We start from the raw sequence: 26,122 nt of genomic DNA, 5'->3' as shown, positions 1-26,122 counted from the left end.
GAGCATCTACAAATGGAACCATGCGATATCGAAGCAGCGAAAGATTATAAAAAAAAATGCATAGACATCAATCGATTGCGGCTGATCAGAGAAGAGAGCATCACGATTGTCAGTAGGGAAGAAATCCGATAAAAGCTGTTGCATTGTGCACATTGAACACCGAGAAATTTTTTGAATGTGATTTGCCAATCATCGACCAAGCCAGCCAATAATCGCAGAGTAGGGCATTCAAAAGAGAGACGATACAAAAACACCGAGTGTCTTTGAAGTGACGCTTGATGAGAGCCAGGAACACATTGTATCGATACGAAAAAAAAGGAAAAAGAATAGAAAAAAGATAAAAATTTGAATTACAAACTCTGAGGAGGCAATATTCAATGCACTTTTTATAGATTTTTTGCCCACATTCGACCGTTAATATTACTATCGCACTGCATTGTGAGACTTATTAAATCATATCTTTATCGGCAATGATGTCGTACATTGTAACATGTAAAAAGAACTTTTCCCAGGAGATAATAAATTATAATTTATTCCACAAAAACTTAATCAACCTTGATCCAAAGATGCGTTGACACACATCCCCGGCAATAATGCCATCTCTAGGGATATACTCAATTGGCTTTTGCCACTGAATATTTGAAAACTCTTCTTTTATAATGCTATAAGTGAAAAGGAAGCAGCACAGCTAAATGACACTCGTTTGAACTAGTCATAATGAATCCGGTTGAATGCCAACAGGTCGGCAATTTAAAATTAACTTCTTAGACAGAGACATGTGAACCTCTTCGATGATAAATGTAGATATAAATAGATAATTAAAACGTAAATGACTTTACAAAATCTATCACGTTTCTCGTAAAACGAAATAAAACTGATACTCTGCATCAATAAATTTTTTTAACACTTTGGCGTAATAATATTGGATTTTTGGACTAACGATGTTCCCGTTGTGAGATAGCCTTGATCTTTTATAGACCATTAGTCTTCAAAAAATATTAAGCGACAGAGATCGCTACACGAAAATAGGTTAAATGCATATAAACGGTATAACACTTATAAATAATAATTTAGTAGGAATGTATGCATAATGCAATCACTTAACTTAACTTAAAGGTATTATTCCAAAATTATATATTATTTATGTATATTTAATTTTACACATAAAAGCTTTTTCAACATAACAAAAAAAAATTGAATAGAAATGTATTGAATAGAAATGTATTATTCAAAAAATTATTTTTCTATATAATATAAACAGTTAATAAATTATCAAATACGTATATGATTAAACAGTTTAATCATCAATTTGAGGATCCTAAATGCATTTTCATGTTTAAAGAACGTGTCGAATAATTTGTTGTGACGCAAAATTCATTGTATGTACATACGCTTGTATGTACATGAGCTTAACTCAATTAACGTTGAAAGAGTTTAAATAATTAATGGAAAATTAACGTATAATCTGGTGACGTATTTCGCTTCGTGTATACCACTAAACTAGACATAGATACCTAGATATATGAGCCTCGATAATATAGATGTATGAGCATTGAATAGTGCCTCTCAGTCAGTTTGTAGATGGAATAAGCGTATAATTATATTACGCGTAAATATAATTTACGTCAGCGCACATTTTGCTAAATATAAGTAATGTTGGTGCCAGGTCAGGTGAAATTTTGGAGAAGATTTATCTTTAAATTCATGTTTTCTATAAAATATCACAATTTATGTAGCATTTAAATATATATTTGTGATATTTGTAAAGAGTTCTATTAAGTAATATTTTGTTCTGTTATGAATGATTGTAGAAAAGCCATCGTATTACTTTCTGTGAAAGCTATTAATCACGAGGCAATAAAAGTTGAATATTTCGAAATTTAACCTCCCTATTCATCCTTAATAACGTCGATGTTGTCCTATTTTCGCCTCTGGCCTAGCGCCGACACCACTTAAAAATATTATGAAAAATTTAGTAATTTTAATGCTGTCGCGCTAAAAGCAGCACGACGTCAGCTCTCGTGAACTATGTCACGGAATAGAGGAAAACGTAAAGTGTTTGGGGCATTTGCATAGCCTAAGTAAATTCTCTTTTACGTCTCGATGATTTTATACTTCAGTTCAAGTAATGTTTCAAGTGATGTTTTTGTTACCATGACTTGATCGATATGTCTTTTCAACATATTGGAATAACAAAAAAATCTCTCGAAATGATATTTTTTATCGGTGAGATATTTTGAGCAAACTAATTCAAAATGTACAAGCAAACTTTGCGAAAATTAATTTTACAAAGTTGACTTCCTTCGACTATGGTAGTAATAATATTAAATACTTCTCTCGTGTTATTTTCATTAATAAAAAAATTTTATTATAATGTAAGACATGCAAGTAAATCTCAAGCATCTATAAAATTCTACTCTACGTAAGAAATTACAGATTTGATATTTTTATAAAAAATTAAAAGATTTTCAGATGCAATCAATATTTTCAAGCAGTTTAAATTTAATTAAATTTCGATATGTGACAATTAATATTTATTGAAAAAATAAAAATTTTAAAAACTGATAAAAAATTAATTCATAAAAATTAAAAGCTTCATTATTATTTTATCAAAACTGTACTGTCATTATTTCTTAATCGCGTTTGATATCTTAAACGTTAAACTCAATATCTTCTAAATTAATTTTCAACATTAAAACTTTACTTACGACAACTTTTTTCCGAATTTTTTTGATTTAACTAAATTTAAAAGGTACGTATATTTAATAGACGTTGGCTTAAAGCCATTTTTCAAACTAATAGAGTTATTTTTATGTGATAATGGTCGTATGTGTCAAACGTATATAGAACTTTGTTGGAAGTTGATAGAGAATCATTAATAATGGAGGTCGGGCATCCCAGAGCTGAAGTCGCACGACTTTCGACGTGAATCTCTACGCCACGTAAAATAGATCGCGTAAAGAAAACATAAGTGAATTAGAAGAAGGTATGAACATACCAACGCCATTAGATTGCGAGGTCGGGAGTTGCACGGCAACGCCGAAACCGCGCAGCTTCACCGGGGCGGAATTTTCCTTGCCAGCCAGGAGGGCGCACTGCGGCTTCAGGTCACGATGAATAATGTCATTCTCATGGCAGTAACGCAATGCTTCGAGGATCTGTCGCATGTAGTGACTGCAAAAGAAAATGCAGTTTTCTTAGGTGCCGGCGTTAACACCATACCTCTCCCTGAATACGTCACGAAAGTACGCCCTCAGCCGAGAACAATAGCAAAGGCCGCACAGGAGAAGCATTTGCGCGCGACACAGAGAGAGAACCAGTTCTTTTTGAGAATTTAAATACAGCGGTTAAGGCATGCCTCGTTACATCGTGTAGTGATTTTTACGACACGAAGTTTTAATAAATTCATTCGATAAAGAATCAAGATACTAAATAATATAAATACACATCCAAATTACGAATTTATGTTATAAACAAGTAAACGTAATAAACTGTATTAACAATGTTATTTAATTGTGTTTATTTTGAGTTATTAAATAAAATAATACTATTATATATAACATATTACTTAAATTTAATTAATAGATAAATATACGTTTTGGAGTAACATTTTTCATGTACAGTTGTATACAGTATAAAACTCTTTCTAACTGACTTTTGACATTATCACTAGTATTTTTTTACAAAGTATGCAAAAAGGAAATACGGTCTAAAATAAAAACAAGATATTGATGGCACAGTGTATTGCCAGAAGATGATGCAAAATATGAAATACCGCACGGACAAAAACGATGCAGTTATTTACTACACCATATTCGTTGCACTTTCACCATATCAATCAAAGACTTTGAGATCGATCTTTTGAGCGCGTTGTAATGTGAGATATCTACATGCAGTGAATCCATAACGTTTGTGTATCCGATATGTAATATTAATATAAAGTCTTTGATTCTGAGGAATTCGAACAACAGAAAAGCATGTTTTTCAGACAAAAGAAAGTAAAGATTTGAAAAGGATTTATATCTGATCCTGGGGAAATATATAGATATAAAATATCTATACATTTAAATATAGAAAATATATAGATATTTCCTAAGTATATTTAAACATGCAAAAACAGTTTGAAATGTATATATTCCTCTTACGATCAAATATTATTTCGTGTATAATTTCTATCATCGAGATTACATATCGTATCTGATCCTGGGGGAATACATAGATATTTGCTAAGTACTTAAATGCGTGAAAACGGTTTGCAATGTATATATCTTCCTTTTATAATCAGATATCATTTCGTAGTTTCTATCAGAGAGACTATATTAAACGTGACTTATTATCTAATAATTCTTCGTAGTGTCAAAAATATAAGACATATTTGTGAACAGTTTTAATAGGGTCCTCTCGAGGTGAAGACTACTGTTACTTCAAGCGTGACATGAACGAGTATAGCGAATCTAATAGATCGCAGTCAAGGATTTATCGAGACAGAGATTTATTACGCTCCAGGGAGACTCGAGAGAGAGAATCCGTTTGCATTATATCAAGTAACATACAAAAGGTAATCATGTTTCAGTACTCCAAGTTCCAAGTGACTCGATGAAAACAATTAATTTATCAAATTTCTTTCATCTTGAAGGCATCGCCTTAATAAAATTGATAAACAGATTAGAGTAATTTTCATCGTGTAGGAGTACGTATTAAATCTAGATGCTATGCGATAATTGTATTTCATCGAGAATAATGTTCTGTAAACCTTTCGGATATGTATTTTTTACATGTCTTAATTTTTTTGAAAAAATGTAAGTAATAAAAGATAAATTTAATATAGCCACTGTTGGCTGAAGCTTTTGGAAATTTTAGGACGGAATAATACAGAATATTATGTATTCATGCGACATAATGCCGGCGTATCGTACTACATCCAAAGTAAACGATGTCTCAGCTTTAGCGGATAATGTTTAAATGGATATACTGTCTGCTGTGGATTCGCGACGTTCGCGCAGTGTGCTCATCGCGCGATGACAGATATAATGAATTTCTTACCTTGCAACTGCTTCACTGTATACGAATCCAGAAGTTGCTCGTCTTACGACCTCGAAGCATAAATCAGAGCCGTCCATACTGAAAGAGAAATGGAATATTGAAATAGGAATATCCGGTGATACGGTAAATGGATCTGTTTTAATTTGAATATTTCTCTTGTTCTATAATTCCTATTTATTTTAATTATTCATGAATCATTTTTAAATTATTTCATTGATACTTATTTATCTACTTAACTAATTCACAGAAAATTATAGATTAAAATAATATTTGTACATCTAATCGTGTCATATTGATAATGTTGTCATTGAATAAGAATTTTTTTTATGACATAAATAATATCCCATTAAACTAAAAGAAATAATGAAGTGTGGTTGAGTGTCATATTATTTAAATAGTCTCGTTAAAAACGCCTTGAGCACCGAGTCTATTAAAAACCATAGCTATCTTATCCGATAGCGTAGATTATTTCGAGAGCACCTCGGATGTGTGTATCCAATTATAGCGAACTATAGTAGAACGTTATAATAGATAGCAAACAACTAAATGGAAAACGTGCTTTTCCTGAGTAAAGATAGAGCCGTTAAGGAAATGTCACGTATTTATTTTGCCGAGTCTCTCATTTTCGACAAACGTAATGCTTTTCCATTTCATATGTTACGAGCATAACGTTTCATTAGCCTGAAGGTAGTAATTACGCCAGGAAAATGAGAGAGTAGACTTGTTGGCATATAAAGGACGAGATTGACGCCTTTCGAAAAGTTGCATATCTAAAAAAAACTCATTGAAAGTTCATGATTGAAAGAATATAATTATAATAGTTTATGCTATAGTTATTTTTTACAGTTTTAATTTTGTAAGACTAGAGGTTATTGTATCTAACTTATTGTTAGATAAAATATTGTAATTAGATAAATGTTGCACATTAAGTAGAATAAGTTTGTTTCTATCGCGATTTATTTTTGTCAAATTACAATTAAATTTGTTGATGAGCTAAATAAAGAAATATGTTTCTCAAAATATAAAATATATTCGTTCTTGCATACTTACTATTCAAATACCATGTATAACATGCCCTCGGAACTGTAAGTTTCCAGCAGTTCTACAATATGTGGATGTTTCAACATATGGCATATTGTAGCTTCCCGTTTCAAATCTAAAACATACGAAACGTAGATTTAACTCAGCAGACGGCATTCACGCATTATACACGATGGAGATTAAAACTGACTAAACATGGTTCAAATTGTTTTAAACAAATTTTGCTTTACTGGAGAGGTTCTTAACGCAATCCCCTTTGTTATAAAAATGTTAAAAAATTTAAGATTTTTAGAAATTTACGACAAGAAATAATGTCAAAAAATTTTCTAATAAAAACATTATTTATTATTATTTATTTGCAAAATGCATACGTGTGTGTATTGTGTAACTGAAATTTCAATATTGTCAACTTAAATAAGAAATTAATATTATTATACAAATTATATTACATTACGAATGTATAAAATTATTTAAATTTTCTATTACAATCTATTTATATCAAAAAATCTAAAGAAAATAAATACTTTGTATATAGATGCCTATAAAATCAGAATAGATAATTTTAATCTTATTCTAGTTAAACGAAACTATAGATACTGAATCTGGATTGAATGCGAAAAAACTTCGTTTCCCAGTTTTTATTAAAGTCAATTTCGATACTGTATCTGCATTCAACTACAATGGAATCTGTAGTCAAAGTTACGAACAGCAAAACTACGAAAATCGACTGCAATAACGGAATAGTTTATATCTTTTAGTCGTGTTAAAAAAAATTGTATAATAAAAAAATATAAAAAACTATTTACGATAATTTTAAACAAAGACTTATTTAATAACATTAAAACATTCAGTGTGCGAGCTTGTAAAACAACATAAAAATTCTTTAACAAATTATATTTCTTTTACAATTTTACACATTCCTATAAAAGTAAGTGTTAATTAATTTCAAATTAATTAGTAAATTTTTATAAAAGTTTGATGCACATAAATATAAAGAATAACGAAACTTATCAATGAATCTTTCATTGATAAATTCTTCAACTAATAAAAACAGCAATATGAACTCTTATAAAACTTATCACTCAATTATACATGCAGCTATTTTACAACTTCGTAATTAAATATCTTTGCAAATAAGTACTAAATTAAAATCTCATTAATATAAACTTTATCTAAAGCTAAAGAATAAAATTGTACTTTCCATTTGCAAATTAGTTCGGTAACACGGTTTAATTTCTAATTAAAAAATTTTAACATATTGTTATTAGTAAACATAATTTAGCAAAAAATATAATGTCAAATAATTAAAATATTAAAATATTTAATCTTAACTTTGATCAAGTAATACGTATAATGGAAATGAGAAAGAAAAATAATAACGAAGAGTGAACAAGAAAACTAATATTTTACGACATCTAGCGAAATGAATGTCTTACTTCATACATAAAGTTATGTTTCATGAATAGGAACGAGATATACTCTGTTCGCATATGTTTCCGGATATTTCCACGTGAGGTCCATATAATCCTAAAGAGATTCCATATGGTACCTTAAATGAACATCTGTCTCATTATTAATACATATGATATACTTATGGGAGGTTTTTAGTTCTCTTTTTTCTGACTTATTGCAGTAATGCCGTAGGGAATTTAGAAATTATATGAAAAAAGTCGTTTTCTCTCCTCACACAGCTATAGTATGTTCACATGTGTGCTCATAGTATGTTCACAACTGATTCACCAGTTTCATGCTATCAGCAAAAATTAAATATTACTCTCATTTCCGGAAAAAAGGCGCTTTATTAGAAAAAACTGGTTTTTAAACAATGCGTTCTTCTCGTATATTTCATCTAGACCTGTCGACTGGTACGTTGAGTTAAATCCCCGAAAAATGTGCGCGGCGACAATGGTCCGCCTTTCCATTCAATTGCACAATGGCTTTCACGTCGGTTCACAACTCGAACCTATGTTTAGTCAGTCGGCAGCATTGGGGAAGGCAGCGTACGTTGTCAGTAGGTGGACGGATAGGGAAGTATAGGCCTTGTTTCGAAAACATGGTGAAAATTAATGGAAGGGTATTTACAAACCGATAGAAGTGGTCTTTCCTTTATTTGAATAAAGAAAGTAAAACTGAGAGACTATTTTGTGTAATGGACTCTTTGTATAATGGAAAAATAGCCCAGTAAAATTTAAATCACTTTATTTATCCCTATCCGAATATTACAGGAATTGCAAAATATATAAAAGTGATGTTACTAATTAAAGCACTTCCAAATTAAAATGTGCCAAATTAAAGCACTTCATTATTGATCACAGATTACAAAGGACATGAATCTCAAAATGATCTCTTAATGTTACAAAAATATCTATACTCTTGTTTCTCGAAAATATTTTATCTGATATTTTAAAGTTTCGGAGAAATATTTTATTAAATATATTTATCAACTTCTGACTGCTCGATGTTTAAATGTACATTATGTATAATGCATGAAAAATCTGCGCTTTTTATTAAGCTTCTCAAATATCAGAAACTCGAAATCGGGAAAAGACACCTCCGGATATTTCTTTATCTTCTTTGTGTATATATATCTACGTCATCCTTATACAATATGTACTCACCCGCAGTACTGAGCCCAGGACTAGAGGTGAATTTCGCCACATCGACGATTTTTACGGCAAAAATTTGCCCGGTGTGACGGTGAATGCATTTCCGAACGACGCTGAATGGTCCTCTGCAACAATGCGGGCGAGACGTCAACAATAATAATTATACTCGCGGCATGATTGTTAAGTACGAATTATGCATACATTGTCTGATAACTAGGAAATCGGATAAAAAGCTTACTCCAATAAACATAAACTACTAAATACTTAATATTTAACTGCAAAATGTACTTGAAAAGACTAACGGATTTTATTCGAAAAAGTTTTCTATATGTTTCCAATTTTTCGTAATGCCGCGCATAATTAAATAATAGAGATCTTAATTCTTTAAATAGTTAGTAAATTTTAATTTACTTTTTCGTTTACAAAATGTAATTTCAGAATCAATTAAAATTAAAATATAGATATAAAAATAAAATATTATAAATATAAGTATAAAATAACTATAAAAATTGTGTATTTGAATATATTAACAAATTTCAACGAATATCGAAGTTTGAGGACATTGTAAAATGAAGTTCCGGTATTAAAGGATTAATATCTTGAGATTTCTTTGACATCACTTTATAGACCAAGGTTACGTCCTTCCGGTGACCTAACGCCATTTTTAAATGTCGCGTGCGCTGTGACTCTCCATTTTTCTTACGCATGCATATACTAATTTTGCATCTGCACATTTTATATCTACATGTAAATTTTACAGGGCTTTTTACATTAATATAAGAAAATCTAGAAAAGAGGGAAATGTCAATATAATCAATAAGGTCATAGTTCGTTGAAATGTTGAAATCTTGTAAAATCAAAAAAAATTAAAATGTTTTGGAAATAATTCTAATATAAATTCATAATTTTGATATAATAAGATGTTTGTAGTATTAATAAAGATATATAAATTTTCGTTGCTAAATTTAAAACGCTTTTATATTTTATACATTGTACTTACTTTCCTTATAAGACAAACAATAACGTTATTTCAATAAAGTATAATTATTTCTTAAAAGCATTGATAGCTACACTGTTAAAGAAAAATAGCTGACAGCCGCTATCTTTACCGATTTATTTCTTTTCATAGATTTGATATAAAAATAACTGAATATCGCGACAAATACCAATAGCTTCAAATAAAAGCATTCAATATCATTTCCAATTACCAATAGATTAGAAGCAACAAGAACGAAATACTTCATGTTTATATTTAAAATATCTGGATGTTTATTTTTAAATCATACAGCGACACACGGTATACGCACAGAGTAAAACACATCATACACACACAGGAAAACACGCACACGCATATACGGTTATTGATAGATAGAATTTCTAGATATTGATGTTATATACTGGATATATCGCATAAAGAAGGTAATCTGTGTGAGAGAGACGCCTGTGCATGTGCGTGTGTGAGTAGAGCATATGATCAGTTCTGTACTTAAGGGTTAAACTCGATAGTGGTCTCGGTTATCCATCGAATGATAACCACGCATGCATTCATGGAATTCGTGAAAACCCACAATGGAGAATGTCATGCGTATAGCATTTCACGCAAGCATCTATCCTTGCGGTTTGCATGATAATGATACCTCATATCTAACATATGTACATACAAATTGTTCAAATAGTGAAATAAATCGCGTTTGTATTTCGTTTATACTTGCATAGTACGCTTTGTTTATTTTGAAACGCTGCATTTTCAATGTTCTTTCTGTATTATTTTTGTTTCGTTGTTCAAATAGCTATATTATTTTTTATTACGTAATCGGTCGATATAAATGGGCTATTATTTTCAGAAGTCTATACAACGACAATATTTAAAGAATAGCGACTTGCTCGTAAAATGTAAGTATATTTTTTAGATTATAAGTGAAAATTAGATCAATAAAAATAAATCAAATAAAAATCCATTGTTGATCGAAGCAGATTTTGATGCTTGATAATGTATATATGTTTTAATACATTTTTCAGTTCTGTAAACTCGCCAATTCAATTTGTCAGACTTGAAATATAATCATAAACTGTTAGAAATAATATCGCAAATTACATTGATTGTCAATTTAATAATAATACTAATATTGCTAATAAGCATCTTAAAACACTGCAAAGGACTTGTTGCCAAAAATAGTATCTCAGATCTAGATTTCCTTCATTTCGTGCAGTCTTATCATTTCGATTATCAAGCTATATGGAGATGTTTGTTATTAGAGTAATAACTAGTTGGCAATAACTAGTCAATTACTATAATTATTGAAGCAATAATTAGTGTAATTAATATTTTTTTAATTTCACAATTCTTTAAAATTAAATCGCCAGAATTTAGCATGTCATAAATTAATTTTTCATTTTGTAAATTTATTTTATTATTATCAAATTATTAATAATAACTTTTCTATTAATATTATATTAATATTTTAAATATTCTGTATGTTCTCATAATAATGAATCGTAATATATAATAACGAACACATTTAATAAAAATGTTATAATCAATAATTTAACGAATAATTATAGTGTCATTTATAATAAAAATTATAAAATAAATAAAAATGAATTATTATATGTTTGAAATAATTTGTTCGTGTCGATAGCGTGAACGTATTATATTTATCATCCTTTTAAGTTTTTTTTTGTTTTTAATGTAATGATGTATCTACATATAATAATAGAAAGAAATTTATGAAGTTTCCACTCAAAGTCATCAAAAATTAAATATTTATGTTCAGCTATAAACTATTTTTAACGCAAGATGAAATAATAATGTCATATAAAAAAAAATTTTTCATTTTGCATTTGCATGTTTATATTCATATTTTTTTAATAAAGATAATTATATTATTATGGATGTATATTATGCATTTCAAAAGTATTCAATTTATTGTATTTTTTTATGCAATCTTAAGATAAAATAAAAAACGTAATACAGTCTTTTAAAAACATGCTTATGTAAATCCTATGCACATATATGTATAGGTCGTCATCTCCGGTATACTCGCGAACGAGTTACTAAATACATCATCCTCCGCTTTTCGTTGTTAAAAGCTCTCTTGCAAGACGGCTCTTGAGTGCCTTAAGGTCTTCATAAAGCAATTCGCACGAAAGCGTAATCCGCCTTTTATGAAAAGCTATTGACTTCTCGTGTCAGTTTCCAGAAGAGGTCAAACATTACTGCGACCTATATTCAAAATCAATTTTCCGCTTGAAAAGGAATTCATATGCAAGATTTCTTTTTTTCTATTTCTACATACATATATTTAGATAGATACGCCATATATGACTTTATATTCTTAACAATTCTTTTAATAATCTGCATAATGAGGTAAACGCAAATGACGGATTGAGTTGTCATCAAGACTTTTACAAAAATTTCTCTAAATATCTTTTTAATTAAATTAATTCGATATTATGTATAAAAATAAACTACATTCAAAGAGCATTCATAGGTACAGATTATTAGTGTACTAGTTCTCACTGCATCATCAAATATGGTTCTATTTAACCTCCTGGACATTGTAAATTAAACTTCAAATCGGTCGTAATTGAACTTTGGCTTTTGTCGTTGACAAGTTACATTGAAGGATGCGCATCACTGATACAAACGCTCAAGTTTCATGTAGAATTCTGCTTTCCAAAACGGTAATTACGATATCAAATCGTTATACGCTTAAGCTCTTAGGTAAATCTGTTAGGATAGCATGGTGCTCACATTGGAGCCATAACTTAACTGAACATAACATCATTGAACATAATTTGATTAAAATGTTGCATTCAAATTACTAATTTATAATCTATAAGTTCATTAATCAAGAAATTTGTACGTTGTACCATCAAGTATGCACGACTTATACTGTGAAATAAAATATCGGAAATAAAAAATATCAATATTTTTCCTTTATATCTTTAACTTCTTATAATTAATTTATTTTCAGAAATAAATATTTATTAGTAAGATTTTTATATAGTGTGTGTGTGTCATAAAACAGCGCACACATTTTATATTTTATATCTATATCTTATAATCCATTTTGTAATCATATGTAATCATGATTATTTTTCTACAGTATCTTTTATTCGAAATAAATCGCGAACATTAATATAAATATATAATAAGTTTCTAAATATTCGATTAATAAACAATCAGAATTAAACTTTTCTCTTCGAAGAGTTTCAGATCTATCATAATTGGATGTCGGATACTTGTTTACGGATGCAGAAGCTGTATTCGATGCCAGACTATATCATCAAGATATACGTTTGCTCGACATTAACATTCTATCTCTATACCTCGTTCATTTTCGCGGTATTGGAGGCACGTAGATGTAATAGCTGTGCCCAACTATAGGGAAAAGAGAGGGATGGGAAATTGAAACCGCTAAATAGGATTGTTAGTGAAAGTCAGGAATAAATAACGTTTCCAGCTAGAACAGTAGCGTTCAGAAAGGCTCGTTTAACCCGCTGAAATACTCCCTTTTGTCGAGAACCCTCATCAGACTATTTAGTCGCTCTTACTCCATACACAATTTCTCTGTAGTTACTCTTATCAACACGTACAAATCACATATGCTACTGGCTAACCGAAACGCAGTATATAAATACTGTAGTTACTCGTCTACCTCGATGGCTCTGTTAAACTTAAGCCGCGCTGTCGTGCGGATATTACGTGTTCTCTTTCTCTATGTATTACCATTACGAGTCACTTATTACTTGCAGCTAGATTTTGCAAAAGTAAAACTGATGATCAACGTTACATATTATTTATGATAATATAAATGCCGAATATTTTGAAACTTTAAAAAATAATTTTTAGTTGAATACATTCTAAGTAAAAGGAGACATTTTTATATTCTTAAAATCTACTCAAAAAGGGCTAACAATATCATAATATATCATATACATACATATTCACGTTCTATTGTTTCGATATAGATTTGTAAAGATTAATCAATTTTTTGTTCCTTTTACGTTAAAACTTTATATAACAAATCTCACAAGTTGTATGTCTCTCATGTAATATAATTAGTATTTTTCGGTCCCTCTTTCCAATTTTTAGTCTAAAATTTATTATTTCTATAAGTTTAAATATTTCATTCTTGTTTTTTTTTTCGTTAAATTTGTATAATATGCAATAACTTTTTGTATACAGTATATTAACGCATTCGATGCGATGAGAAGCAATATGACAGTCAATTTCTATTATTTTTCATATTTTTTAATTTTGAGAAAAATAATTTATCAGATAAAACACTTTTAGATTATGAATTTCAGTTGTACAAAAATTTTTGTTTAGTAATATAAATAATATTATAACAATTAAAAAATATTAAACATTAGGTATCTAGTAGATTGCTTTTTGATATAATTTTTTTTTTCTCTTAACTCTTATTGAGATCGTATAAAATCTCAAGAAACTAAATATGAAGAAAAGATGATACTTTATCATTGTTCATACGCATATATTGCTTCATGCATGCATTGCTTCACGACAGACATTTCTTAAATTGATAGAGATATTAATTTTTGTCCTACTCTTTATCCAAAAGTTTTATCTGGCATTCACATCTCAACAGCGTTTTTATTGAAGGAAACGTGATTGTAATCTTACAGGTCTACTGATAGTCAAATCAACATTTTGTTCGAGATTATCTCTTACTGATGTATATTATCTTTTACGGGAATTTACCGTTAATCGACGAGTATAAAATAAGCGAAAGAGTAACAAACGCGTTGTAGTTGACCATGTGTAATCATTCAAACATGGTGGTTATTCCGTTTCTCGCGTATTATATCATTTGGGCAATTGCAAGCCCAATTACCACTGGTAAACCATTCGTTTATTTTACAATTTTATCGTGAAACGTTCATGAAAATTGTTTTATCGTCATGATAACGATCTTTAGGTATCAGCTGCACAATATCTGTACAGTACAAAATTGGCGATCTTAAGGAGCCTGAACCGTTGCTCCTAAAACGGGTCGACAAGAATATGACCATCTGGTACCCGGATAACGATAATGGGACACTGAGGATATCCGCGGGTGACTCCATTTATCTAGCATGTCCAGGGAAAAATAATTACTTCCAAAACAGAAGTTGGGGCAACGAGGTCGAAGCAGTTTGCGTAAGAGATAAGGTGTTTGACGTGAAAGGCGTTCACCAGTATATCTCGTCTCTAGTTTGCAAATCTCATCCCGAGCACCATGCTGAATATACGAGCACGTTGCCTTGCTTCGGCAGACACAGCCCCATTGAGATTGGTTTCAACGTGAGCGGCACCTTCATCCGCACTATTGAATTATGCCGCGACGAGAAGACATATATAACGTACTACACGAAGTTCAAGATGACGAAAATGATCGAAAGTTATCAAAGGGGCTATCCCAGGTGAGGTCTTGCAATAACTAAGCGAGTCTTTATTTAGTGGTTTTTCCTTTTGTTAGATCTTTGAATGAAATAATTGTTACAATTTTAAGAAAAGTTCTAACAAATTAAATATATAAATATATAAATAATTTAATTTCATATTAATAACACAGTTGGAAAATTTGTGTTAAATTTAACATTTGACGTTTCCCAAATGATCCACTCAAATTTTTGTGTTGATTTAACATAAGATGAATATGTTAGAAAGTAACACAGTTATTATATAGTATACATATATAAAAATTAACACAATAAATACATATAACATTGAAACAATTTCTAAATATAAATTGTGAAAGAATATTTTTCAGTAAAATTAACATTTATGATATGTTAACATTTTATTCTTAGACTTTACGTTTTAAAACATATTATTTTTATGTTATTTGTCATTTACTCATAAATTGTGTTATTTGATACTAAGAAATGTTGAACATCAATTTAACACAAAATATTTAAATAAGATCATGTTAAATTAACACTCAAATGTGTTAAAAATTCAACATAAAATTTTAACAGACTTGAGTAGATAGATTGTTTCCAACACAAATATAAAATGTTTTTTACTGTGTTATTAATATGTACTAATATTTGGATAATCAGAAAAGTCATCCATTTATCGTTAGAATGATTATGTTTCCATACTTATATATAATGTAATTTTTTTAATATATAAATATATTATAATAAAAAAAAATGATTTTTTAATCAAAGTCAATGAAAAAAAACATAGTTTGTACGAATAATGATTGTATGTTTCAGACCGTCCAAGTTCCTAGCGGGAAAATTTTATCCCGGGATAAATATAGACCATCTGTACAAATTCGAAACTCAGTTAAATACCCTCGCCAGAATCCTGAAGTCGACCAAGTTAGCTGAAGAACGATTGAAGAAATCGCTGCAATTTCTTTCCCGCGGACATATAGTAGCCAAAGCGGATTTCGTCTACGGCACCCAGCAAAGGTCAACCTTTTGGTACTTGAATACCGCGCCTCAGTGGCAGACTTTTAACGCTGGTAATTGGAATTCCCTGGAGGTCAGCGTCAGACGCTTCGCCGCCAGTCGCCGTCTGGACTTCGATGTTTATACGGGAGTGCATGGTCAGATGACTATGGAAGACATTCATAACAAACAGCAACCCGTATATCTCCACGCTGAAGGCGCAGTCATGTCTGCACCCAAGTTCTATTGGAAAGTCATCTACGATCCATTGAGCAAACATGGTACGGCGTTTGTGGGGCTCAATGATCCGTTCATCACATTAGTCACAGACGACGTATATCTCTGCACAGATATCAGCGAAAGGATCAAGTGGCTGGACTGGAGACCGCGGAATATCACGTTAGGCATCTCTTATGCCTGCAGCGTCGCTGATCTACGAAAGGCGGTGCCCGTCGTGCCGCTGCTAGATGTGATTGATATTCTAATGTGACACGTACGAGTGAATCACTTAGTTCCGTCTTTTATGTATAGCACATCAGTATGTCAAGAGGGTATCAATACGCAATAAATTATTTCTTATAAGTTTAGATTTTTGTACAAAAGCCAAAGACTTTATGATTAAATCAATAATAGATCAAGAGCATGAAAGCATGAAACCGTTGGGTGTTTCATGAGTAAATATAATTTTATAAATTCATATTCTATAGAATAATAACAGATAGACGTTTCTAAATTTATATATGGATATATATACTAACGATGAAAGCAATGTTTGATACGTAATAATAATTTATTTTGTTGATATGCGATGAACAAAAACTTTCTTACTTTTTCATTTAAAAATTATGTTCATTTAAAAATTATGTTGTTTTAATCAAAATTTGATTAGCACAACACAATTTTTTAATGAATATATCAACAAATAAATAGTTATACGTCATATCAAAACATTTTATTCAGTGTATATTTAGAATTAATTAAATATAGATCCGTTAAAAATGATACAAATAAAAAGGCGAGAAGTTTATATCACATAATAGAAACAAACACATTGCAATATTGTATTATTTATACGGTATAGAATAATATTTAATACAAAAGTTTAACCACATATCTCTATAGTCAAAGTGTAACGATACTTCACTGAACATACTAAGCAGATACTTTATCTTCGATACGAGCGAGGTGTCGATAACAGGAAGGCAACATCCGTTCATAACATTTAATGCAGATGTTAGCAACTTTTTGAATAATATGTTTTCGAAAATGCATTTATATTTATATAATATAGACATTAATTATATATTTATCTAATTTTGTTTATTTGCAGCAATATTTTTTTATGATCGCCAAACAGTAATATTTATCAAAAAAATATTGAATATTGATTATACATACTCAATGTTATATAAATAAAAAGATATCAATATCCAATAAATTAATTCAGTTTTTAATAGAAAATCCGACGAAATCGGAGCGAAATAAACTATACTGAACCACAATGATCCATATCAGTTGATCAAATATTAAAATATATCAAAATAATGTTTTGAAAATTATACAAATGAATTATTACGATATGATATATAGACAAAAGTCAGTCACGCAGGAATTTTTATTTAAATAAGTTCCTCTAAAGACATTATTATCACGCTTTAAAGCAAGAACCTTGTATGTTGACATATCACGCGCTTTGTGTAAATTCAAGACAAGCTTTATCACCAAGGCATAAAATAGAATTTATTTCAAAAGGTTAAAAATTTGAAGCGATTATCTGTGACACAATTTTACAGACTTGTTCCTCGCAGAAAAGATATGACTCGCAAAGAGAAACGTGAATAGTGAGCACGTTTGAATAAGAGAAAAGTTTTTTTTCCTCGTGGATTTTTTCTTTAAATCAGAATTTCATTAGAATATTATGTTATTGGAAAATATTAAATATAATATAATGCTTATCGAAAATATTTATACAAAATATTTGTAGAAAATCATTCCACGTATATGCATATTTTATATATTTATATAATGCGTTTATATCTATGTAATATATTAAAGTTGCTTTATTAATAATCACAGAAAATGCTATCTCATTATATATCTTTACGATGAATAAATAATGTATTAAATAAAATCATTATCTTTTATTATTATATCTCAAAGCAGAGTTACGATAATAAAAATATTTTAAACTCTAACTTAAATATCCAATATTTTTATAACAAAAAAAAGATATAGAACGTACTCTATATACTCTATAAAATAAAAAAAAATTTATTTTGAGATGCATCGAATGACACATTTATTTATTACAACAACTTCTATTATACATTGAAATAAAATACGATATTTCAATACTAAGTAAACATTTTTAAATATCAAAGTAAAAGTCAAACATAAAAGTAAAATACCAAATGTGCAGCAAACAAATTAAAAAAAAAATTATTATTTGTATTAAACTTCTATAAAAGCATATTTTAATATTCGTTAGTGTATTTTTTTGAAAATATATGATATAAATGCCATTTCCTTCTTTTCAAATTATTTCAAAAATTAGATTCGTATAATTAAATTCAAGGACAAATATCACAGTAAGAGTTTATTCTACCTTTTAAAGAACGCAAACACACATAGGGCCTTTCGGAAGTTTGCGTGACAAATAAAAAGTAGGGCGTGAATCGTAAAAGCAGAGCACGCCGCCTCGTATATCTCGCCTTGTACATGTCCGCATCGAGATTTAAAACCGTCGAAGCATTCTGGGGATTTCTCGGTGCTTTCGCTCTCCAGCGAAGCGATGGAGCACCGAGGTAAAAGTGTCGAGGGCTTCTGTTCGATAAGTCCGTTTCCATTTCCACAACAGCTCTCGATACAACTGATCCTTATTTATTATCTAGTAATATCCATAAAGAAACAAATGTGCAACATTAATAATAATTTTATCTCCGTGTTTTTAGCTGTTTGTACATTTTTATTTAGCTTTTACGTATTTTTTCTCTTTTATGAGGTATAATATACATTATTCGCATGATGCATATAATTTAGAAACTCAATTGCAAAGCTTGCAGCGACTGTAATATAAAAGATAATTAAATGTTGTGTACACAGTCTTTTATGGGCCTGTCACGTTCCACAAAAAAGACGAAACATACTAAATATTTATTTAGCCGAGTGGAAATTCAATTATAAAAGTCATAAAGTTGAGAACTGTTAGAGGAATTAAATTCAATGGCTACGAAATAAAATATATAGATACGTATAATAAAAGACATTATCGTTCCGGGCGTATTTACTTCATAATATTTTAAATAGGGAACAAAATTTGTGTAATAGTCGATTGAAAGGAACGACTTTTAAAGAACCATTTGTCCCAACTATAGCTTACAGCATTTAAGTTCAATTGACGCAGAATCGTCGGCTGTGCGAATTCAATTAACTGTAACGAACGAAGAATGCGCCACTTCTCGATAACCTCATGCTGAATTTAATTGACGAGATCCATATGTAGGCATATGTATGTAGGATGATCTCTTCAAACTGTCCCTATTGAAATGTTTCTGCACCAATTGTTACGCGACAAAGCGTTTCTACTTAATTACACAGTTGAAAATAACAAGAAATTAATGTTATATGCAGTTGATCAATTCCCAACTTGTTTGACAACAAAAACAAATCATTATCATACATTTGATTAATATTTATCAGCCTCAATAATTTCAAACTCAATAATTTTATAATTTATTCATTTTTCGAAAAATAAATATTTTCCTGATCGATATTAAAAGATTAGCTGTTTATTGTATATTTTCTACTGATCGATCAATTTATAAACATGGTTTAATTAGCGAGTTTGGCATAATGGACTTCAATGGGCATAATGGAGACAGAATATGTGATGCTAATTTATCAGGATTTCCGCTTTAAATGAATTATAACACTGTGTGTGACAATACCGTATGATTGAATACATCTTCATAAATAGTTTTCAGCAAAAATATTACTAATAGTTCGTGCCGAATAATAACGTTAATTCTCAATTTACTAGAAAATCTATTATTACACAAGGACAGAACTTAAAATAGAATATATTGATAACACCAAGATAATGCATTAGACAAAAATTCGACTATCTAATGTTACGTTACGCTGATAAAAGCACTAACAAGTATGGCAAACATCTTTTAATTCTGCAAAGATGTACGTTTAATCGATGATTTCTCTAATCTTTCTCTTTTTAATTATATTAAATCGCGGCATGCATAAATGTTCCTCTTTCGAAAGAGGATGATATTTCACGTCACCCTCTCTCAAATATTGAATAATTTATAAAAGTCTATTAATACTAATTGACTCTTATAAAATTATTTAAATATAAAATAATTTATAAAAGTTAATTAGTAGTAAGTTACGTAATTTCAAGGAGTATTACGCTTAATTTATATGCATACTTCAATATATTTGTAAGATATCCGATTAATATCTACAAATCTCATACTGATTTTGAAGAATCACGAAATAATACATAAAAAAATGTAACATATAAATAAAAATAAATACAAATGAGTGAAAAACGCTATATATAAAAAGTAAACGAAGATAATAAATTGCCTACCATCTATAGCAGCATTATAATTGTAAGTTATAAATAGTTTAGACGGGCAGAGAATAAATCTGAGTCATAAGTCGATGATCGTCGAATAACCTACGCCTTTGTGACAGATATTTTAGTCGCAGCCGGTAGCATATAGTATTTTGACATGAAGGTTAGCCAATTGAATGATAAATCAAGTATTGGCTTTCGATATAAACGAAATTGCGTTTCTGTTACAGCAATCTCTGCTTTTCAACCTATAGTCTTTCAACAGATTAAATAAACCGTTTCGGCGAAATCGATCGTTGCTAACATAACAGTATAATATGAGAACTACGCATTAGAAGCTTCAATTAAATCTTTGTGTAAATTTTCCATTAATACACCCAAAAAAAATATTCTGCCATTTAGCAGTTCCGTGTTAATGTCAGAGGATTTTCCATTTATATATGACCCCAAGAGGATACTTTACAAAATAAAGGAATTTCGTATAACCCTAAAGTACTGGATTTAGGATTGCGATCCTCTCAATACTAAAAGAATGTCTTGCATGTACTGACATGCACGAGTGCTACTGTAGCACGTAAATGACAAACCTCTTCTAACAAGTAAGCGTGTCGCTAGTATTTTGAGTATCCTTTTATTTCAAAAGGCTATTCAAATTATTATAATAGAATTTTTTATAAAGGAATTTATTTTCGATCATATGTCTTCATTTTTATAGATGAATACATGTTATAAATACACGCACCTGATTAATGTAAGATTAATGCAAGATTTTTTGCTTAGAGGAAATGCTAAGAGGAATTTCCCGCTTAACGGCAGAATATTTTTTTTTTTTTTGGGTGTAGAAATACATCATTACGAATTCATTTTTCTATGTTAATAGTTACTGTATTTCTTAAAAAAAATTTAATTTTTGTTCGACATCAATATATATTGGTTAAAATTGTAAATAATGTATTTATGTTTGGTTCATTAATCGTTCAGAAAAATTTTCGTAAATAAATAAAAATTCCTTTGTAAAAAATTATGGCTATTTTCCTATATTTTTTTTATATCAATCCGAATATAATCTTTTTATGAATTTCTTTCAAAATTTCAACTTAGATTCCTGAATAGAAATGATAGACATTTATATTATCATATACAAATTTTGAAAAAAATCAAGAATTTTCAAAATGTTTTAGCTTTAAATATCTTTATTAGATCTTTTAACGTTTTAACATTTCTGCATGTTTTTTCGGAGATGTAATCTTGCTTTTTGAGCTAATTGAAAAAGTCAACCTTGAACACGTAAAGGTCCAGATAATGATTTATCGACAGATAGACTTGATAGACAAATGGGATGTTGTCAATATGTCGAGTAAACCGTTTATTTTGAAAGAGAGATAACGAGAACCGTCAAGATTTTATTGAAACGAGCCATCTACATTATTTAGAATATATTTGAATCTTATCTTCTTAGAATTTGAAAAACATTTTTTTCTTGTCTATCGAAAGTGTAGGAATTTAGAAAACATTTGATTCTTATCTCTCTAGAATTTAAGGATCCTTTTCACAAACAACTCGGTTCGAGTTTTCAAAATTTAATTTCACGATAAGGAGCAGACGTTTACGAAAGCCATTATTACTTAACGAGATGTCGGTACATCATTCTCGGGTGTATCGATTGACGGGTAACAAATTACGAGTAAAGCGTACCTTATTTATCTGTATCGCGGCACAGGAATGAGCAAGAAAAATGATACAATTTTATTCGGGCCGTAAGCATGCGTGACGGGTCGGATTACCGGATGGAATTCGACGAAGGTGGAAACGGGAGGCAAACGGAAGGAACTTGCGGTACTTGCACACACACGACGCCTGACTCGTCTTCCTCACTTGACTCTCGCATCCCTCCTACCCCTATCCTATACATCGTTACCCACTCGTTCCGTGTCACACCGATGCGATCTTTTGTGCGCGTATACGGACATTATTTTCCCTGTTCGGCAGGTTCACATTCGCGCAGCCGCGGGAAGAACGCATGCACGTACAAGACGCACGCGACCAACACGTTCAAAAGTAACCTCCGCCCACTGACGTTCATCCAATCGCATCGCGCTTTCTCTCTCGCGCACCACCTCCTTACACCCTGACTCGCAGATTCGTACGCTCTCTCTCTCTCTCTCTCTCTCTCTCTCTCTCTCTCTCTCTCTCTCTCTCTCACACATTCTCACCCTGCCTGGTGATTCTCATTACTCACTTGCCGATAATCTCGCAGAGCTCGTAAACATCGTCGAAGAGAACCTCGTCGTCCGCCATAGTGACGACGAGGAAGAGGAGGAGGTCGAAGGAGACGACCGAGCTAGGAACCTGCACGCGTCAGGTGACGCGTCGCGGTTACGTGAATGCGTGATAATTCGGAGCGCCTTTTATAAGTACGCGCCTTTTTCTGCCGCTTCGGTCGTAGTTTCCTAACCAACAACGTCGTTGTCGTTGTCGTCGTGATCGACGTCGTCGTTATCGTCGTCGCCGCCGTCGTCGACGTCTTCGTCGTCCTCGTCGTCGTTGTCGTTGTTGTCGTTGTATCCGTGTCGTGTGGAGTACACGCGGCGTGAACGCAGCCACGTATCGAGGATTCACGGCCGCATCGCCGTCGCGCCCGTCCCTCTCTCTTGCACGTTCACCGCCGACCCGTCGCTCGGCCTCTCTCGCTTTTACGCACACGTCACGCACATATGCACACGCACACACAGCCGCGGATAATGCACCCGTGTGTCAGCACACCACCGACCGCCGTCGCACTGACACTCCGTCGGCGGACACGAGCCAACACTGTACCACTGCAGGGGTGCCCCGATCGTGATTCGTACGTGTGGCGCACAGCTCTGCGCGGAGCGAGACAATATCGGGCGAACACACCGCCGACACCCGCCTTGTCACCTTTCGTGCCGCGCTCTCAGCTCGCTGGCTCGTTCTCGCTCGTCTCGCCTCGCCTCGTCTCGCTCTGCCTTGCCTTGCCTTGCCTTGCCTTGCCGGCAATGTCAGCGCGCACGGGAAAACAGACGGTAGCGATACGATATTATACGCCAGGCTCGTAGATAGATAGGCACCGTCGTGACCTGCCTCAAAAGCACAGCGGGGTACCGGATTTCGTTTCAAGTTCGGTGCGTTACGGTGCGTATCCCTTTGTCGGGAGAGCCGCGGGTTACGCACGTTACGAGGAGTCGTTAACGTACGCACGAGACGCACGGGCGGAGGAGACGGCGGACAATAACGATGACACTGCACGCGTTATCCCGTCTATCAAAGAACGGGGCAGTGAATTCTCGCTCGCTCCGAAGCAAGACTGGTTGCATAAAACGCGGCGGGCGGCTGCGCCGACCGCTGCCAGTCGTTCTTCCCCCGACACACCCCACCCCCTCGCCCCCTGCGATCAGATCTGTAGCATGGTGGGGCGGGCGTGGCGCCTGCCTCTCTTTCGCTTCGCAACCTTTTGCGCTTTAACACGTCCTTTACTTCCTTCATCGCTCGCTCGCCGAGTATACGTGACGCGCTTCTAGGACGGCGATACTCGCCAAACCCTCTGCGAGTCAGATATTACCGTTCTTTCTAGGACACGATCGGTACACTCTCTATTTACCGGCTGTTCTCTCTTTTAATACGAGAGGAATATATTTCTCTCTCTTCATATTCGTGATAATTACTCCTTTATATAGAATAATTAAAATATAAATTCTCTTAAATTTAAATCATTTTTGTAAACGTAAGTTTTACGTAGCTCTATACATATTCTCTTCTCTATCAACTATCGATGTGGAAGAATATGATGTATGATGTAATGAACGAGATGTAACAGTATTTTAGAAGTGTTTTCGTATGTAAAAATAATATGTTCACACGGAGAGGGTAACCACTCAAAAAATAGGTGTTGGATTTCGGACTTCAAGACTTCACCGGAATTCATCAGACTTCTGACAAATTGTGGAATTCAAGAGTGGTTATCCCCTCGATTCACACACATAATTCTCGACCGTTTTCTTTTCTCATGAGGAATTTTCCTCTTTATATTCGTGGAAACATAACTTTTTTGAATAGAATAAGTAAGATTATATAAATTCTATTAAATATAAACTATTTTAATTGATAATATAATTTTTATGTAGCTTTAGTAATAATTATAGTATCTCCTTTATCAGGTATTAACTATCCATGTGGAAAAATATAATAATGGACGAGATATGACAGTAATGGAAGTATTTTCGTATATAAAAATATAATGATATTTAATTCTCGGCCGTTTTTCCTCTCATGTGAGGAATTTCGATCCTCCTCATATTCGTGAAAATAATTTCTTTATATAGGATAAATAAGATTATATATAAATTCAATAAATTAATAAATTTTAACTATTTACGTAAATATATAACTTTACGTATCTCTCTCTAATATATGTATACTCTCTTCTCTATGAAGTAGCAGCTATCGATGTGGAAAGATATGATAACGAACGAGATACACAACAGCGTTGGGAGTATTTTCATGTGTAAAAATATAATAATTGATATTATTTTTGTTTAATTCTCGTTCGTTCTCTCTTAATTCTCTGAGGAACTCTCTTCTTTATATTCGTGGGAATAACTCCTTTATATAGAATGATTAAGATTAGAAGAATTCTATTAAATTTAAATTATTTTTGCAAATATAACTTTTACGTAGCTTTAGCTAATAATTATATTCTCTTCCCTATTAGCTATCGATATGAAAGAATATAATAATAAATGAGGTGTAACAACGTTGGAAGTATTTTCGTGTGTAAAAATATATTGACATTACGTTTAATTCTAATTTAACTGCGTGAGTACCGTTTTTGATACATGAGATACATCGCAACTAGTGCATTGGAAAAATTATAAATAAAAAAATAGCTTTAATTGATTACTTAAAACTGTTGATTATTTAAAAACTGTTTGTTTAAATCGCTATCGTAAATACGAGAGTCCGTCAAAGATATCTTCAATTTCTTCTTTTCGTCCAAATACCGATAGCACTAGCATTATTCGATTGTGATACCATCGATGATAAATAGCATGAGTACCGAGAGCTGCGAACTTCGCTTCATTCTCGAGATATTTTAAATGTTTATGGTCGTATCCTTGCAAAACAATTATTTTCCCTACATAATTAAAAAATACAAATGATATTCGCATCTATAATACTTTACATGTTAAAAAATCACACATCTTAAAATTTAAAGAAATTTGATAAAGGGGATCCTAAAATCGTTGTGGCAATCATGGCATAGAGAGTTGTGAGTTGCTTTCTATGCCATAGATCCGGGTTCAAATCCACTCACAACACATACCAGATGATTTTAATGATTTAAAATCATTACTTCTTAGAAGACAATAGCAAAGAGAGTGTCTTTGCCAATTTGTCATAAAATAATAAT

At 31.6% G+C, this 26,122-nt stretch overlaps 2 protein-coding genes across 2 annotated transcripts; one reads left to right on the top strand and one right to left on the bottom strand.

The window, feature by feature from the left end:
• Nucleotides 1-1,919: 1,919 nt before the first annotated feature.
• Nucleotides 1,920-23,605, bottom strand: LOC108724688 (peripheral plasma membrane protein CASK). The gene is made up of 6 exons (XM_018451214.1): nt 22,934-23,605; nt 8,703-8,815; nt 6,094-6,199; nt 5,044-5,121; nt 2,999-3,174; nt 1,920-1,951 (listed from the first exon to the last, which is right to left on the bottom strand). The coding sequence occupies exons 1-6, from the start codon at nt 22,990-22,992 to the stop codon at nt 1,920-1,922; spliced, it is 564 nt and encodes a 187-aa protein (XP_018306716.1). The 5' UTR covers nt 22,993-23,605.
• On the top strand, nt 14,483-16,810 carry LOC108724686 (uncharacterized). The gene is made up of 3 exons (XM_018451211.1): nt 14,483-14,556; nt 14,636-15,119; nt 15,921-16,810. Exons 1-3 carry the CDS (start codon nt 14,493-14,495, stop codon nt 16,588-16,590), a joined length of 1,218 nt encoding a protein of 405 aa, XP_018306713.1. The 5' UTR covers nt 14,483-14,492; the 3' UTR covers nt 16,591-16,810.
• Nucleotides 23,606-26,122: the final 2,517 nt, after the last annotated feature.

The sequence above is a fragment of the Mycetomoellerius zeteki genome, unplaced genomic scaffold (genome assembly GCF_001594055.1).
Source record: "Mycetomoellerius zeteki isolate Tzet28-1 unplaced genomic scaffold, Tzet1.0 scaffold31, whole genome shotgun sequence".
Lineage (NCBI taxonomy): Eukaryota > Metazoa > Arthropoda > Insecta > Hymenoptera > Formicidae > Mycetomoellerius > Mycetomoellerius zeteki.
Note: the sequence above shows the minus strand (reverse complement) of the source record. Positions and strands in the feature narration are given on the sequence as shown.